Here is a 15967-nt window from a genome sequence, read left to right as displayed (position 1 = left end):
TGAACCCAGGAGGCCAAGGTTGCAGTGAGCCAAGGTTGCGCCACTGCACTCCAGCCTGGGTAACAGAGTGAGACTCTGTCTCAAAAGAAAAAAAAGGAAAGAAATAACATTGTGAAGGTCCTTGGCCAGGCGACTAGCACATAGTAGGTCCTCAATAAACACTGGTTCCTCCATCTAACGCCCAGCAACATGATGCCTCTGTGAAGGCCAGGAACTTGCCTGGTCACCTCTGTCCCAGCACCCAGCAGTGGACCATATTCAACACTTAGTCCAGCGTTGAATACAGTTCACCTCTTCATACAACATGCCCGGGTGGCTTGTTACTATGAAAATAACTTCCTTCTAAGGCAATCAGAGAAAGCCTGATCTACATTGGCAAGACAGATGCAAGCACATCACCAACTAGGGTGACCCATTCTGGTTTGTTCAGGACTTTTTCAGTTTTTGCACAGAAAGTCCCATGAAACCCCTCAGTCCCAAGAAACCCCTCAGTCCCAAGCAAAAAGGGGAGGTTGGTCACCCAATCTTCCACTTCCACAAGGCCCAGTTTAACACATTAACTAGTTTTCTTAAGCTCCTGCTCCCAGTTTCCCATTCCTCACTCCCTTGTTCCCAAAGGAAGGAAGGAAGGAAAAAGAGGAAAAAAGGAGGTGAGAAGGGAGGAGATGGGAGTGAGGGAGAACGGCCTTTCCAGACCCTTTTCTAGGTCTTACCCTCCAGATTAGAGCAATACTCCCCTCTTAACCATCCCCAGCTGCTGTAGTCTCTTTGACCAATGGTGCTTCCACTGTGTCTGAGGTCAGATAGTTTATTAGGTTTATTACTCACACTTTGTCCCAGTTCCCTGAGCCCATTTCCACAGGGCAACATGAATGAGAGCCAGGAGCCTCCTGTGCAGGCAACGAGCTTGGATCACAGGAGAGAAATCCCCAAATTATGAGACTTGGAGTTTATATAGAGAATTTGGTGTATCTTCCTCTCTGGAAGAAAGAGAGAGAGAGAGAGAGGGAGAGAGAGAGAGAAACCTTTACTGTGGAATGTAAACAAATCTCCGGTGAAGAAGAGGAAGAATGCGAGCAAATCTCTGGACGTTGCACTCAAGGCATGTTTGCTATTCAATCACCCTCCAACAAAACTTGGCTAGTACCCTTTGCACGGAAGGACTAGAACATGCAGCAATGTGAAAATATTCATGAAGAATTGTCTTCCAACAGAGAAGATAGAGCATTCATGAAACAAAAATAGTATGCCAGAATTTTAAAATGCTCAAAGAACGAGGAATATCTTGTCTTGTAAATTAAAAATATTTTAAAAATAACATTTTAAAAGACAAAAATAGAAGGATGGAAGAAAAATGAGGAAATCTCCTTGAAGGCAGAACAAAAGAGACAAAAAGATGGAAAATGAGAGAGAAAAGATATAAAAATGAAATGAGCACATGACATTCAATAACCAACTAGTTAAGGAGTTGCAGAAAAAGGGAGGGGGAGAAGAAAATGGACATGTAATTATGAAAGAAATAATTGGTTTCCCAGAACCGAAGAATGTGGATCCAGATGGAAGGGGTCTAGAGTGTCCAGGACAATAAATGAAGAAAGACCCAGTCCAGGGTACAGGATCAAGGTGAAACTTCCTGTTTGAGGTTGTACTGCATGCAAGGACAACCTCTTAAAAGCTTGGGTGGTGGGGCGGCACTCCCAAAGAATTGAGAGTGAGAATGGCATTGGGTGAGGTGCAAGGCACTCTACCTTCCTCCTTCACAGCTGTGCACCCTCAGATTCTGTATTAGGAAGATCCTGAAGATCATCTTTCCTCTTTCTCTCTTGTCCTCCAATTGTCACAATCCTCCCATCTCACCCCTTAGCTGGGCCCCAGCCACTGCAGGCTTCTAGCTTTCTTTGGGTCTTCTCATCCTGTCTTGCCCACCCTTACCCTCAGGGCAGTTCCTGAGCACTAAGCCAACCAGGGCTTAGAAGAACTCCCTTTCCCCACTCTTGGAGGTGCCCATCATTTCCTGTCTCCCACCCCATAGTCACTAAGAACCCCACGTGACTGTCTGAGGCAGATGTTTCCTGCCCTCAGGGGAATGCTGTGTCAGTCTCCAGGCAAGCCCAGGAGTTGACATTTCTCTGCCCAGCCATGGGCCCCAACCTGCTCTTGCTGCTGCTCCTGGGACTAGAAGGTAAGGTTCAGGAGGAGCTGCAGCTCCGGGTCCCATATGCTCAGCCCATACCCAGGAGTAAAGTGTTATTGTGAACGCCACACCCATACCAGCAGCTGGGCTGGGAGGTGCTCCCAGCTCCGGCCCACAATTCCCACCTCCTTTCCTTCCCCAGGTCAGGGCATAGTTGGCAGCCTCCCCGAGGTGCTGCAGGCACCCGTGGGAAGCTCCATTCTGGTGCAGTGCCACTACAGGCTCCAGGATGTCAAGGCTCAGAAGGTGTGGTGCCGGTTCTCGCCGGAGGGGTGCCAGCCCCTGGTGTCCTCAGCTGTGGATCGCAGAGCTCCAGCGGGCAGGCGTACGTTTCTCACAGACCTGGGTGGGGGCCTGCTGCAGGTGGAAATGGTTACCCTGCAGGAGGAGGATGCTGGCGAGTATGGCTGCATGGTGGATGGGGCCAGGGGGCCCCAGATTTTGCATAGAGTCTCTCTGAACATACTGCCCCCAGGTGAGTTATCCTAGGTCAGCTACCACCCCTTGGACCTACCCTCCCCACCCCCACCTATTGCCAGGGCTCTTGGGTTCTTGAGGAGTGGGGGCCCCTGGGGAGGCGGCATTCCGAGGAGATATCCTCTTGACAGCTCTGCAGGGAGCGGAAACCAAACTGGGTGGGAAGTCTGAGATAAATCAGCTGAAAACCGTCCCCATTCCCCTTCCGCACTAGTGTGCTTCCCAACAGGAAGGCGTGTCCTTCCTACCCCAGGGACTTGGCCTCTTCTTCCAGCATTTTCAACATACTTGATGCTAATTTATTTTTTAATTAGAAATATTGTAAACAATGTTTAATCTGAGTATATAAAACCAGAATTAATTTTTGTAGCTTTCAGTGTTTTATTCCTGTAATAGTGGGCTTGATGGCTTAAGAATTATGGAATTCATACCTTATTTAATTTTGTAAGTCTTCACAGGGCATCTAGTATGTCTCACCTACAAGTGGGTACATTCAGTACCTGAACTACTTCAACTCCTTTCGTTTTAAAAATGGAAAAAGTGTCATTAATATTTTAAGCCAATATTCTTGACCCTATTTTCAGTATTAAAGACATTATTTTTGCAGGTTTCATTCCCAGAGCCCATAACTTTTCTAGTATACAAGCATTTATTAAAATAAAATTTTAAAATATTAAAAAGTTGGGTTTTTTAAAAGAAAGATAGGATGTTCTAAAAATAAAGTTCTGGAGGGAAAATGGTCAGCTACCTCAAGCACAGACAGCCACTCCTTTTCTTTTATGGAACTGGCCATTTTTTCACCTTTAAGTCTTCCTTTTCTCAGGTATTTTATGCCCAATCCCCAAATAATAAAATGAAGTAGAGCATTTTCCCTTCCCTTGTTTTCGTTTTGTTTCATTTTGTTTTGTTTGAGACAGGGTCTCACTCTGTTGCCCAGGCTGGACTGCAATGGCAGTATTGGCTCACTGCAACCTTGGACTCCCGGGTTCAAGTGATTCTTGTGTCTCAGCCTCCCGAGTAGCTGGGACTACAGGTGCCCGCCACCACGCCTGGCTAATTTTTGTATTTTTAGTGGAGACACGGTTTTATCATGTTGGCCAGGCTGGTCTTGAACTCCTGACCTCAAGTGATCCGCCCCGCCTTGGCCTCCCAAAGTGCTGGGATTACAGGCATGAGCCACCGCCCCAGCCCCTTCCCTTGTTTTTTTCCCTCTAAATAAGAGGGTAGACTATGTTGTCATTAGAATCCTTCTCATCTCAAGCCCGTGGTTATTGTCTTATAAATATATTGTTAATACTTGTCATTCTTTGCCCTCCTCATTCCTTGACACTTTGAGTTACTAAATTCAGGTTCTAACTCCCTAAAAGGCAAATTGTGACAAGATGAGACTCTCTGGGAGGAGGGTCAGGGAGGCAGGGACCTGGGCCCCCGACTTGCTGCTATGGGGCAGGTGCTGTGGAGAATGATTTTCAGGCAGGCAGGTGGCACATAGCATCCAGAGATGATGTGGCTTGCAGCTCAGGCGAGCATTTAGCTTCAGAGAAGGTGGTCAAAGGCAGCCTAATAGGCACCAGGAGGACAGGACATGTGCCACAGCAGCCCCAGTTCCTGGTGTGGCATAGGATGGGGAGTAGGAATGGTTTATCTCTCAAGAACAAGGCAAGGCCCCATTCCAGTTGGTCTGAAAGGACTGGCTAGGTTCCTAAGACAAGTCTCCAGGCCCAGAGAAACCAACCCCAAGTCCTGCAGCCAGAAGTCAATTACATCTTATGGGTGACAGAAGCCTTGTCTTCAAACTGAACCTCAGGATCCCAGCAAGGCTCTCAGCAAGGGTCAGTTGGTTAGTGTTGCATCACATGAGGGCCCACCCAGATTTCCTTCAGTCCTGAGGGCAGAGCTTGGGCTGGGGTTGCAGGGTTGCGGGTATGTGAGGAGGCCCCATTTAAGACCCATGAGAGCCAGGAGCTATGTCACCCTGAGGATGAGAACTGGAGAAACCTATTCGGGTGGGAAGGAGAGGTGGGTACAGATCATCCAGTAGGTGTTTTTACACAGACTGAACAGCTTGATAAGGCCAAAGGGGTGAGGGGTAGAGCAGGTAAAAGGGAAGAAATGCAGCGGGAAGATGGGAGGAGCTGGTGGTACAGGAAAAAGTGGGTGTAGTCACAACCAGGTAAAGACATAAAAAGCCAGTGCTATTTCCTGACCTGTGGAATGACAGGCCCCTAAAGAACTTCCCATCCTCCCCTTTCTGTGTTTCTTCCTGGGGTCCTCTCCTTCCTTGGCTCCACTCCTCCAGTCCCTCAGAACTCAACAGGATATTGAAGCCTGCCCACATGGGCATGCACTCATTAAATGTTTCCTTCTGACTCCGTTCCTGGTCTGACAGAGGACGAAGAAGAGATCCATAAGATTGGCAGTCTGGCTGAGAACGCATTCTCAGACCCTGCAGGCAGTGCCAACCCCTTGGAACCCAGCCAGGATGAGAAGAGGTACTGACAAGATTGGATTTGAGAGGCCAAGAAAAGGGTGGTGGTGGAGACAATGACTTGTTTAGAGCTCCAAACTAAATTGAAGGGGAAAACCTATGATTCTTCCCACCTCTGGGGAACTTCTGGACAGACAGACAGACAGACACATACATACTTCTCTGTCCTGGTTCAGCAATGGTCCCTTCATGCTGGTGAATCTTCAGCCAGGACACCTTAATGAGTCCCTCTTCTGCCTTGCCTCAGTCAGCCCTCCTCATTCTATTCCATCTCCCTCTCCCAATCGAGAATGTCACCCTTCTGTGGCTGTTCCAGGGCTCCTGGCCAGCAGCTCCCCACAGGCTTCAGGTCTAAGCCCGCCTATCCCTTTCTGTTCCTCAGCATCCCCTTGATCTGGGGTGCTGTGCTCCTGGTAGGCCTGCTGGTGGCAGCGGTGGTGCTGTTTGCTGTGATGGCCAAGAGGAAAAAAGGTAGGTGGCTATCTTCCTATCTCAGCCTGGCCCTACTATTCCTGTATCAACCAGTTGTGTAGATAAGGCCAGGAGTCTAGGTCCAATCCCCCTACAAATGGATTTACCTGGGCTTAAGTCTCAAGGCCCCCATATCCTAGAATTCACAGGGCTGAGGGATGGAGGGGAGGGAAGGAGATTCAATGGGAGCAGCCTGCGGAAAGACAGGAATTAGAAAGGGTGGGGCAATGCAATGGGAGGAAAGGCGTTGCAGAAGGTGGGGAAAGGGTTTCAGGAGGTAGGCTGAGTGCTGAGGTGGGTTGAAGGGAGCTCTGGAAACCATAAGTGGGTGGGGAGATTTCCAGCAGGCTGGGGAGATGGAAGGGGTAAAGGTTTGGTGGTGGGAGTGGGGAAGGTGAGTCTGCAGTAGTGAAGAGGTTTCAGAGGCTTCTGAAGGAAGGGAGTGAGGGAAGGGCTCTGAGCCAGCCCCGGAAGCAGACTATGCTGCTGTTGTCTGTTCTGCCAGGGAACAGGCTTGGTGTCAGTGGCCGATTCCTGAGCAGCAGAGTTTCAGGCATGGTAAGAAGCCTCTGCAGGCCCGCAGCCAAATTCCCCAGACTTTTCATTCATCACACTCACTGAGAGGTCCTAGGATGATGGGGTGGAGAAAGGACTGGGACCTAGCTGGGGTCGAAACCCTCTTCTTAAATGCTATAAACTTGACACTAATGGTCTCCCTTGGCATCCCACCCTCCCAGACTTGGGGAGAAACTTGGGGCTTGAAAATCTTCACAATGAAGCCCTCTTGCCCAATGACATACTCAGGATTCAAGAGATAGATCTAGTGTGGTCCTGGGCTTCCCACCAAAGGGAGATCTGGGGCAGAGGGAGGTATTCCTGATTTGCCTGCTTTTGTTTCAGAATCCCTCCTCAGTCGTCCACCACGTCAGTAACTCTGGACTGGCTGCTGAATTGCCTTTGGATGTACCACACGTTAGACTTGACTCACCACCTTCATTTGACAATACCACCTACACCAGCCTACCTCTTGATCCCCCATCAGGAAAACCATCACTCCCAGCTCCATCCTCATTGCCCCCTCTACCTCCTAAGGTCCTGGTCTGCTCCAAGCCTGTGACATATGCCACAGTCATCTTCCCGGGAGGGAACAAGGGTGGAGAGGCCTCCTGTGGGCCAGCCCAGAATCCACCTAACAATCAGACTCCATCCAGCTAAACTCATCACACTGTAAACTCATGAGGACCATCCCTAGGGGTTCTGTGCAGCCATCCAGCCAGCTCATGCCCTAGGATCCTTAGGATATCTGAGCAAACAGGTACTTTAAGATCTAATCCAATGTCCTAACTTTACTGTCAGGGAAAGTGATGCTCAGATATGACTGAGATGTCTTGGGGAAGACCTCCCTGCACCCCACTCCCCCATTGGTTCTTCTGCTATTACACACTGGGCTAAATAAATCCTAATAATGGTGTGCAAACTCTTAATGGCTGAATGGGAAAGGAAACTGCCCAAGTTTGACTAATTGCTTGGCCTGTGAACGGAAAAGACTCTGGTCTGAATTTTGTGCTGTATGATCTCCTGTCTCTCGTCAATGGGGAAATGGTTTCCTTCCCTGGTCAGAACACTACAATGCTGTTTGATTCAAGGGATGCTGAAAAGTCTTCTTCAAAAGTATTTTTTGCTTCTCTCATGATACCTCCAAGTACAGATTCATTTGCTTGAGTCAAGGAAGCTCTTCTCCTTTCTGCTCTGCACCTTGTGAATATGTGACATGATGCGACACCATATGATGAGGTGGGGGTGGTGATAGTTAACGATAGTTAAAAGAGACCCAGGACAAATGGTGTGTGAGAAATGGGACTGAAAGGAAACAGGAACAAGGACAAAAATGGAAATAGACACCAAGTCTGTTCCTTGGCAGGACACAGGATTTTCAAGCACTAGAAGACCTTTACAGATATCAGTCTTACCAGAGCTGGCTGTCTCTTAACTAGGTGGTCATCTAGTAGCACTGTTTCCCTTGGTCTAAACTCTGGAGCCCGGGAAGGGCCCCGTGGAGAAATGAACTGAGGGGAGGGAAAAAGGAATGGTAAAGGAATGGCCATGGTCAAGTGTAAATGAAAGCTAGTCCAGGCTAGGGGTGAAAGAGCCTTTAAGGACTTGCCAGAATTTCCTCTGAAACTGTTCAATTTGAAAATATAGTCATCCCTCCATATCCATGGGTTCTGTATCCAGAGATTTAAGCAAGCGTGGATCAAAAATATTGAAAAAAAATTAGATATTTCTTTAAATATTAGAAAAAAATGGTTATGTCTGTACTTAACATGTACAGACTTTTTCCTTATCATTATTCCCTATACAATACAGTATAACAACTATTTACATAACATTTATATTGTATTAGGTATTTTAAGTAATCTAGAGATGATTTAAAGTATATGAGGAGATGTGTGGTTATATGCAAACACTACACCATTTTATATAAGGGACTTGAACATCCATGGATTTTGGTATCTACAGGGGTCCTAGAACTAATCCCCCCCCAGATACTGAGGGATGTATGTATTTGCCCATATTGGGATGAAATGCTTAGTAACCCAGTCTTGTTACAATCACAAATAGCTAGGCATAAAGAGGTTTTCGACATCTGGAGGGGCCCTAAGCTTGGCCTAAGCACCTCAGGAAGAAGGACAAGCAGTGTGCCCTAGGCTCCAATTTGCCTACCAATCAACTAATGACTAGGGACTGCCTGCTGGGGAGTGGAGAGGTGGCCGAAAAAAGGGCAGAATAAAGACTAAAAAGAACCCTCTGGAAAAACTCACCATGGTCTGAATATATTTAGAGCTTTTTAGAACATGTCAGAAGTAAAGAGTGTATTTTTACTTTTGAGTTCAAAGGAAAATACTAAGAAAAATAACAATCAATTGAGTGGTAAGGAAGAGGAAATATAAAAATTCCATCATTGATCATGATAGGAGGTCTATGAATACCAACCAAAGTCATAGTTGTAAAAGTAACTTCTAAGATGAAAATACTGCCATTCTAAATTTTACAATAAGAAACACATGCAATATAAAGCAAAGCAAATGCAGGCAACATGGTGAGATGACCTCCTCATATCAGAACCTTTGGAGTTCAGTTAAAGAAGTACTCAGAGGAAAATTCACACTCTTAACAATTAAGCATCTTACTCAAAAAGTTAATTAAATTAATTAATTAATTAATTATTTATTTATTTTTTTGAGACGGAGTCTCAGCTCTGTCGCCCAGGCTGGAGTGCAGTGGCCGGATCTCAGCTCACTGCAAGCTCCACCTTCCGGGTTCACACCATTCTCCTGCCTCAGCTTCCCGAGTAGCTGGGACTACAGGCGCCCGCCACCTCGCCCAGCTCGTTTTTTGTGTTTTTTTAGTAGAGACGGGGTTTCACCGTGTTAGCCAGGGTGGTCTTGATCTCCTGACCTCGTGATCCGCCTGTCTCGGCCTCCCAAAGTGCTAGGATTACAGGCTCGAGCCACCGAAGTTAATTTTAAAAGAGAAAAATGATATAACTAATACATAAAAGAACAGCTTCTTTAAAATAAAATGAAATTAAAGAGACACTGTTAGGCAACTTAAGCGTGAAATAAAAAATGACAAAGGAGAAATAACACAAAGACAATGAAAAATGTAATGAGAGTATTTTGTGTCGAAGTTGGGAGTATTGATGGAATGGGAATGATGACAAAGGGACCTGAAATAACTTTTCTGGTTGAAATGTTCTCTATCATGACTGTGCTAGTGATTACACAGGTATATATATTTGTCAAAAACCTTTTGCTAAAATGGGTACATTTTCCTAAATGTAAATACTATTTTGATAAAATTGGCCTAAAAAATAGTTGAAAGACTGTCGAGAAATAGTTAAAATAATTTTAGAGAGAAAAGAGCCCTTTCAAGAATGAACCAAACTCAGAAGCCATAAAAGAACTCATATATTAAAACTGATCCATGCCAGAGTAAGAACCTGTGAAAACGCTCTCGTCCAAAAAGCAACAAGAAGGCCGGGCGTGGTGGCTCATGTCTGTAATCCCAGCACTTTGGGAGACTGGGACAGGTGGGTCACCTGAGGTCAGGAGTTCGAGACCAGCCTGGCCAATATGGTGAAACCCCATCTCTACTAAAAATACAAAGATTTGCTGGGTGTGGTGATGCATGCCTGTAATTCCAGCTATTCAGGAGGCTGAGGCAGGAGAATTGCATGAACCCAGGCAGTGGAGGTTGCAGTGAGCTGAGATTGTGCCATTGCACTCCAGCCTGGGTGACAGAGCAAGACTCTGTCAAAAAAAAAAAAAAAAAAAAAAAAAAAAAAAAAACACAAAAAACAAAACAAAACAAAAAAACAGCAACAAGAAACAAGAAAACTGGCAAATATATTCAGAATCAACTTTTTCAGAACTCTGGAAATTAACCAAAGACTTGCATCAATAGAGGGAATGTTTACTTAGGAAAAATGTCTTTCTCCCTATCTATCTGATTTAAAAGAGAACTTCATAGATTAACAATTATAAATCTAAAGTTAAAATTATCTATTTAACACAACATTTAACACAACAGAAGGTAGTTGATGAAGAGAGGCAAAAAGACATAAGACAAATAGAAAACAAATAAAATGGCAGGCACAAATCTAACTTTATAGTAATTACATTAAATGTAAATGGATTAAACATTCTAATTAAAAGGCAGAAATTGGCAGAATGGATTAAAAATACATGATCCAACTACATGTTGTCTATAGGAGAAAAACTTTAGATTAAAAAACACAAGCTGGTTGAAAGTAAAAGAAAGTAAAAACATATACCATGAAAACTAGCTAAAGAGAGCTGGAATGACTATACAAATATCAGGCAAAATAGAGTTAAGACTTAAAATTGTTACTAGAGATAAAAAGGACATCATAATGACAAGAAGGTCAATCCATCAAGAAGATACTACAATTATAAATATGTATGCACCTAACTATAGGGTTTCAAAAAATGTGAGGCAAAAACTGACCGTTAAAGGAAGAAATAGAAAATTAAAGAGTAATAGTTGGAGACTTCAATATCTCACTTTAAAAAATGGATAGAACAAGTAGACAGAAAATCAGCAAGGAAACAGTAGACATGAACAACTCTATAAATCAACTAGACCTAACAGACAGTTATAAAACACTCCACCCAACAGCAGTAGAATACATATTCCTCTCAAGTGTACATGCAGCATTCACTAGGATACACTATATATTAGACCATAAACAAGTATCCATAAATTTAAAAGGATTGAAATTAGACAAAGTATGTTTTCTTACCATAATGGAAAAAAATTAGAAATTAGTAACAGAGGTAAATTTTAGAAATGCATAAATATGTAGAGATTAAACAACGTACATCTAAATGACAGCTGTGTTAAAGAAGAAATCACAAGGGAAATTAGAATCACTTCGAGATAAAAATATAAACACAATATACCAAAACTTATGGGATGCAGCAAGATCAGTGCTTAGAATGAAACTTACAGCTTTAATCACCTACATTAAAGAAGAAGATCTCAAAACAGCAACCTAATCTTTTACCTGAAGCAACTAGACTGAAGAGTAAGCTAAAATCAAAGCAAGCAGAAGGAAGAAAATAATAAAAATTAGAACAGAAATGAATGAAATGAAATAGAGAACAGAAAAATAATAAAGAAAAATCAACACCACCAAGAGTTGGTTCTTTGAAAAGATCAACAAAATTGATAAACCTTTTTAAGCTACACTAGCCAAGAAAAAAAAAAAAAGACTCAAATCACTAAAATACAGAATGAAATTGGAGGGACAACTACTGGCATTAAGAAATGAAAAAGGATTATAAAGGAATACTATGAGCAATTGTATATCAACAAATTAAGATAACCTAGGTGAAATGAACAAATTCCTAGAAAGACACAAATTACTGAAACCGACTCAAGAAGAAATAAAAAATTGAATAGATCTATAACAAGTAAAGAGGTTAAATTAGTAATAATAAAAAAAAACTCACAACGAGAAGCCCAGGCCCAGATGGCTTCACTGGTGAATACTACTAAATATTTAAAGAATTTTAAAACCTACCCTTTACAAATTATTCTAAAAAGTAAATGAGAAGGGAATTCTTCCTAACTCATTCTATGAGGCCAGTATTACCTTAATCCAAAAAACAGACAAAGAAATCACAAGAAAAAACAAAAACAAAAGCACTACAGACCAACATCCTTTATCAATGGAGATGTAAAAATCTTCAACAAAATACTAGCAAATAGAATATAGTAACAAATAAAAAGCATTATACACCATAACAAAGTGGGATTTATCCCAGGAATGCAAAGTTGATTTCACATATAAAAATCAGTCAATGTGATATTATACCATATTAATAGAACAAAGGCCAAAAACCACATGGTCACCTCAACAGACGCCAAAAAAGCATTTGACAAAATCTGACACCATATCATGTCAAAAATACTCAACAAATAGGAATAGAAGGGAATTTCCTCAAGATGATAAAGGCCATCTATCAAAAGCATACAGCACACTTAAAGGTGAAAGACTGAAATCTTTTCCCCCAAGATCGGGAATAAGACAGGAATACTCACTCTTTGCCACGTTTATTCATCATTGTACTAAAGGTTCTAAGAAAGCGAAATTAGGGAGGAAAAAGAAATAAAAGGATTCCAGATTAGAAAGAAAGAAAAGCATCTATTTTTAGATGACATGATCTTGCATATGTAAAATCCTAAGGAATCTAAAAAAAAAAATTTAGAGCTAGTAAGTTCAGCAAAGTTCCAGGATGCAAAATCAATACACATTATGTAACTTGTCTGAGAAAAAAAGAAAACTATATATACACAAAAATCAGTTGTATTTCTATATATACTTGCAATGAACAGTTCAAACATGAAATTTAGAAAACAATTCCATTTATAATAGTATCAAGAAGAATATGATATTTAGGCATAAATGTAACAAAAGAAGTCTAATATTTATACATTAAAATGACAAAACATTATTGAAATAAAAAGACCTAAATATATGGAAAAGCTATCCCAGTTTCATGGATCAGAGGACTTAGTATTGTTAAGATGGCAATTCTTCCCAAATTAACCTATAGATTTGATGCAATCCCTATCAAAATTACAGTTGTCCTTTTGGCAGAAATCGGTAAGACAATCCTAAAATTCATATGTAAATACAAAGGACCCAGAACAGCCAAAACAATTTTGCAGAAGAAGAGTAAAGTTGAAGGATTCACACTTCCTGATTGTAAAACTTACTATAAAGCTACAATAATCAAGATTGTATGGTACTGGCATAAGGATAGACATATAGACCAACAGAATAAATGGAGAGGCCAGAAATAAACCCATTCATTTAAGATCAATTGATTTTCAACAAGGGCGTCAAGACAATTAAATGAGTGAAAGAATATTTTGCTTAAAAACAAATGATGCTAGGACAACTGGATAGCCACATGCAAAAGCATGATTTTGTAACATGACCTCACAAGATATACAAAAATTAACTCAAAATAAATTGAAGACCTACATGTAAAAGCCAAAATAAAAAGTTGATTTTTCTCTCCTAGAAGAAAACATGAGTAAATCTTTGTGACCTCAGATTAGTTGATAGTTTCTTAGATATGACACTTAAAGCACAAAGATCCAAACTAAAAAATAGATACATTGACTTCATCAAAATTAAAAACTTTCATTTTGCAAAATGATTTTGTCATGAAAGTGGAAAGACAACTTACAGAATTGGAGAAAATATTTGCAAATCAAATCCAATAAGGGTCCAGTATGCAGAATATATTTTTAAAACTCGTAAAATGCAGCAATAAAAGGCAAAAACTCCAATTAAAAAATGGGCATATAATTTGAATAGACATTCTCCAAGAAGATATACTAGTGTCCAGTAAGCTCATGAAAAGATGCTCAACATCATTAGTTACTAAGGAAATATAAATCAACATCATAAGATACAACTTCATACCCACTAGGATAGCTATAATAAAAAAGACAAACAAAAGCAAGTGTTGGCTAGGCTGTGGAAATTGCTGGCAAAAATGTAAAATGGTACAGAGGCTTTGGAGAACAGTTTGACAGTTCCTCAAAAAGTTAAACACAGAATTTCTGTGTGACCTGGAAATTCCTGGAAATGCCAAGATAGGCATATACTCAAGAGAACTGAAAGCCTATGTTCACATGAAAACTTGTACATGAATGTTTACCATAGCATTATTTATAACAATAGTTAAAAACTGGAAACAACCTAAGTGTCCACCAACTAATGAACAGATAAATAAAATGTGGCATCATGTGCCACAATGTGGTACAATGGAATGTTACCTGGCCATAAAAAGTAACCCTACACCATAAATAAACCATGAAAACATTATGCTAACTGAAAGAAAAAGCCATGTATAATTATTCCATTTATATGAAATGTCCAGAATAGGCCAATCTTTAAAGACAGAAAATATATTAGTGGTTACAAAGATTGGGGAAAGAGGAAATGGGGAGTGACTCCTAATGGGACCACAGTTCCTTTCTGGGGTGATAAAAATGTTCTGGAATTAGATAGTGGTGATGATTGTACAGTCTTACAAATATACTATAAAGCACCAAATTGTATACCTTAAAAGGGTGAATTTTTTCTCAATAAAAAAAAGTGCCAAAAGGGAATGCCAAAAAAAAAAAAAAAAAAAAAAAGGATGAAGTACTGCAGGGTGTTATTATCTATCACCACCTTTTGTGGGAAAGAAGGATGCAGTAACTATATACTATTGCATACATGTGCATAGAATAATTTTGCTAGGGTACACAAGGAAGTGGTAACACTGATTATCTCTGGGGAGGGCAACTGGTGTCTGGAAGACAGAGATGGGAAAGAGTTTTTCACTGTTATACACTTGTTTCTTTTGAATTTTCTACCACATAAATGTAACATCTACTTTTAAATATAAAAGCTGAACCAATAATAATAGCTACCAGTCACTGAGTGCTTACTATATGCCAGGTGCTTTATAATCATTTAATCTTCACATTGACAGTCTTTTGTCCTATTTTTAGGACAAGAGGTTATTTTATCTCCATCTACAGAAAAGGAAACTGAGGCATATAGAAGGATAAATTATATGCCCAAATGAATGCAGCTAATAAGCAGCAGAGTTAGAATTTCAACCGAGCCTATCTGGTTCCAGAGTCCTTGTCTGGATTGCTACTCTATATTACCTCCCAGAAATTTAAAGGAATGAGGGAGGACATAAAGTGGGTGAGAAGAAGACAGGGAGTAAGATGGGAGGAACTCAAGTAGGAAGAGGAAGGGAATAGAGCGACAGGAAAAAGAAAGGTATAAGAGGGAGAAAAGTGGAAGGAGGAAATGTATAGATTAGATTGCACGATTTCCACATATACACCATGGAATACTATGCAGCCATAAAAAAGGATGAGTTTGCGTCCTTTGTAGGGACATGGATGCAGCTGGAAACCATCATTCTTAGCAAACTATCACAAGAAGAGAAAACCAAACACCGCATGTTCTCACTCATAGGTGGGAACTGAACAATGAGATCACTTGGACTCGGGAAGGGGAACATCACGCACTGGGGCCTATCATGGGGAGGGGGGAGGGGGGAGGAGGGAGGGATTGCATTGGGGAGTTATACATGATATAAATGATGAATTGATGGGTGCTGACGAGTTGATGGGTGCAGCACAGCAACATGGCATAAGTATACATATGTAACAAACCTGCACGTTATGCACATGTACCCTAGAACTTAAAGTATAATAAAAAAATAAAATAAAAAATAAAAAAATAAAGGGTAAGTGCAGGCCTCCCTTTCATAAACGTCTCCCTTCCTGTCCTTAAAGTTCTGATCTTGGCCATTTGAAGAGAATAGTAAAGACTGGGTACAGGAAAGCCTAGTTCCCATGAAAGCCTGCATAGCCTAGCATAATCTCTGGAATCAAATTTGAGTTAGAAGCTCAGCTCTATCATTTTTTGGCTATGTTTGTTGGGGTAAACTCTTTCTAGGCTTCCATTTCTTCATCTGTAACATGGGATAATAATAGTACTTGACTCACAGAATTGATACAGGATTTAAACAATGTATTTCAAGCACAAGTAAGTAAATAACAAATTGCAGCTATCATAATATTAGCAAATTCACTCTATGGACACTAGATGATTGAGTTACAAAGTGTAAGAAATCAACGGGAAGATCATACTCAGCAGAAGAAACACCATCAAATAGATAAAGGCCAAAGATGGCAACTCCAAAGAGAAGAAAAAGGGAGAA

At 41.4% G+C, this 15967-nt stretch overlaps 2 protein-coding genes across 4 annotated transcripts in view; one reads left to right on the top strand and one right to left on the bottom strand.

Annotated features, from left to right (window-relative positions):
• Positions 1 to 2030, bottom strand: part of TREML4 (triggering receptor expressed on myeloid cells like 4) — a 111726-nt gene extending 109696 nt beyond the window's left edge. The window contains 2 exon segments of the mRNA XM_030929582.1: positions 829 to 933; positions 1964 to 2030. Of these exon segments, the coding sequence (XP_030785442.1) occupies positions 829 to 933; positions 1964 to 2030 (172 nt within the window).
• Positions 2031 to 2065: 35 nt separating this feature from the next.
• TREML1 (triggering receptor expressed on myeloid cells like 1) lies at positions 2066 to 7186 on the top strand. 3 transcript variants are annotated; one of them, XM_030928769.1, is made up of 6 exons: positions 2066 to 2182; positions 2337 to 2519; positions 5061 to 5163; positions 5542 to 5630; positions 6136 to 6188; positions 6531 to 7186. In XM_030928769.1, exons 1-6 carry the CDS (start codon positions 2140 to 2142, stop codon positions 6843 to 6845), a joined length of 786 nt encoding a protein of 261 aa, XP_030784629.1. In that variant the 5' UTR covers positions 2066 to 2139; the 3' UTR covers positions 6846 to 7186. The 3 variants fall into 3 exon arrangements, with proteins under 3 accessions (XP_030784629.1, XP_010388057.1, XP_010388059.1); XM_010389755.2 differs by having other exon boundaries at positions 2337 to 2669; XM_010389757.2 differs by lacking the exon at positions 6136 to 6188 and having other exon boundaries at positions 2337 to 2669.
• Positions 7187 to 15967: the final 8781 nt, after the last annotated feature.

The sequence above is a fragment of the Rhinopithecus roxellana genome, chromosome 4 (assembly GCF_007565055.1).
Source record: "Rhinopithecus roxellana isolate Shanxi Qingling chromosome 4, ASM756505v1, whole genome shotgun sequence".
Taxonomy (NCBI): domain Eukaryota; kingdom Metazoa; phylum Chordata; class Mammalia; order Primates; family Cercopithecidae; genus Rhinopithecus; species Rhinopithecus roxellana.
This window is presented reverse-complemented; position numbering and strand designations above follow the sequence as displayed.

Coding starts and splice junctions, on each gene's coding strand:
- TREML1 (XM_010389755.2), top strand. CDS start 2,140: ATGGGCCCCAACCTGCTCTTGCTGCTGCTCCTGGGACTAGAAG. Junction 2,183..2,336: donor GCTGCTCCTGGGACTAGAAG/GTAAGGTTCAGG, acceptor TTCCTTCCCCAG/GTCAGGGCATAGTTGGCAGC. Junction 2,670..5,060: donor TCTGAACATACTGCCCCCAG/GTGAGTTATCCT, acceptor CTGGTCTGACAG/AGGACGAAGAAGAGATCCAT.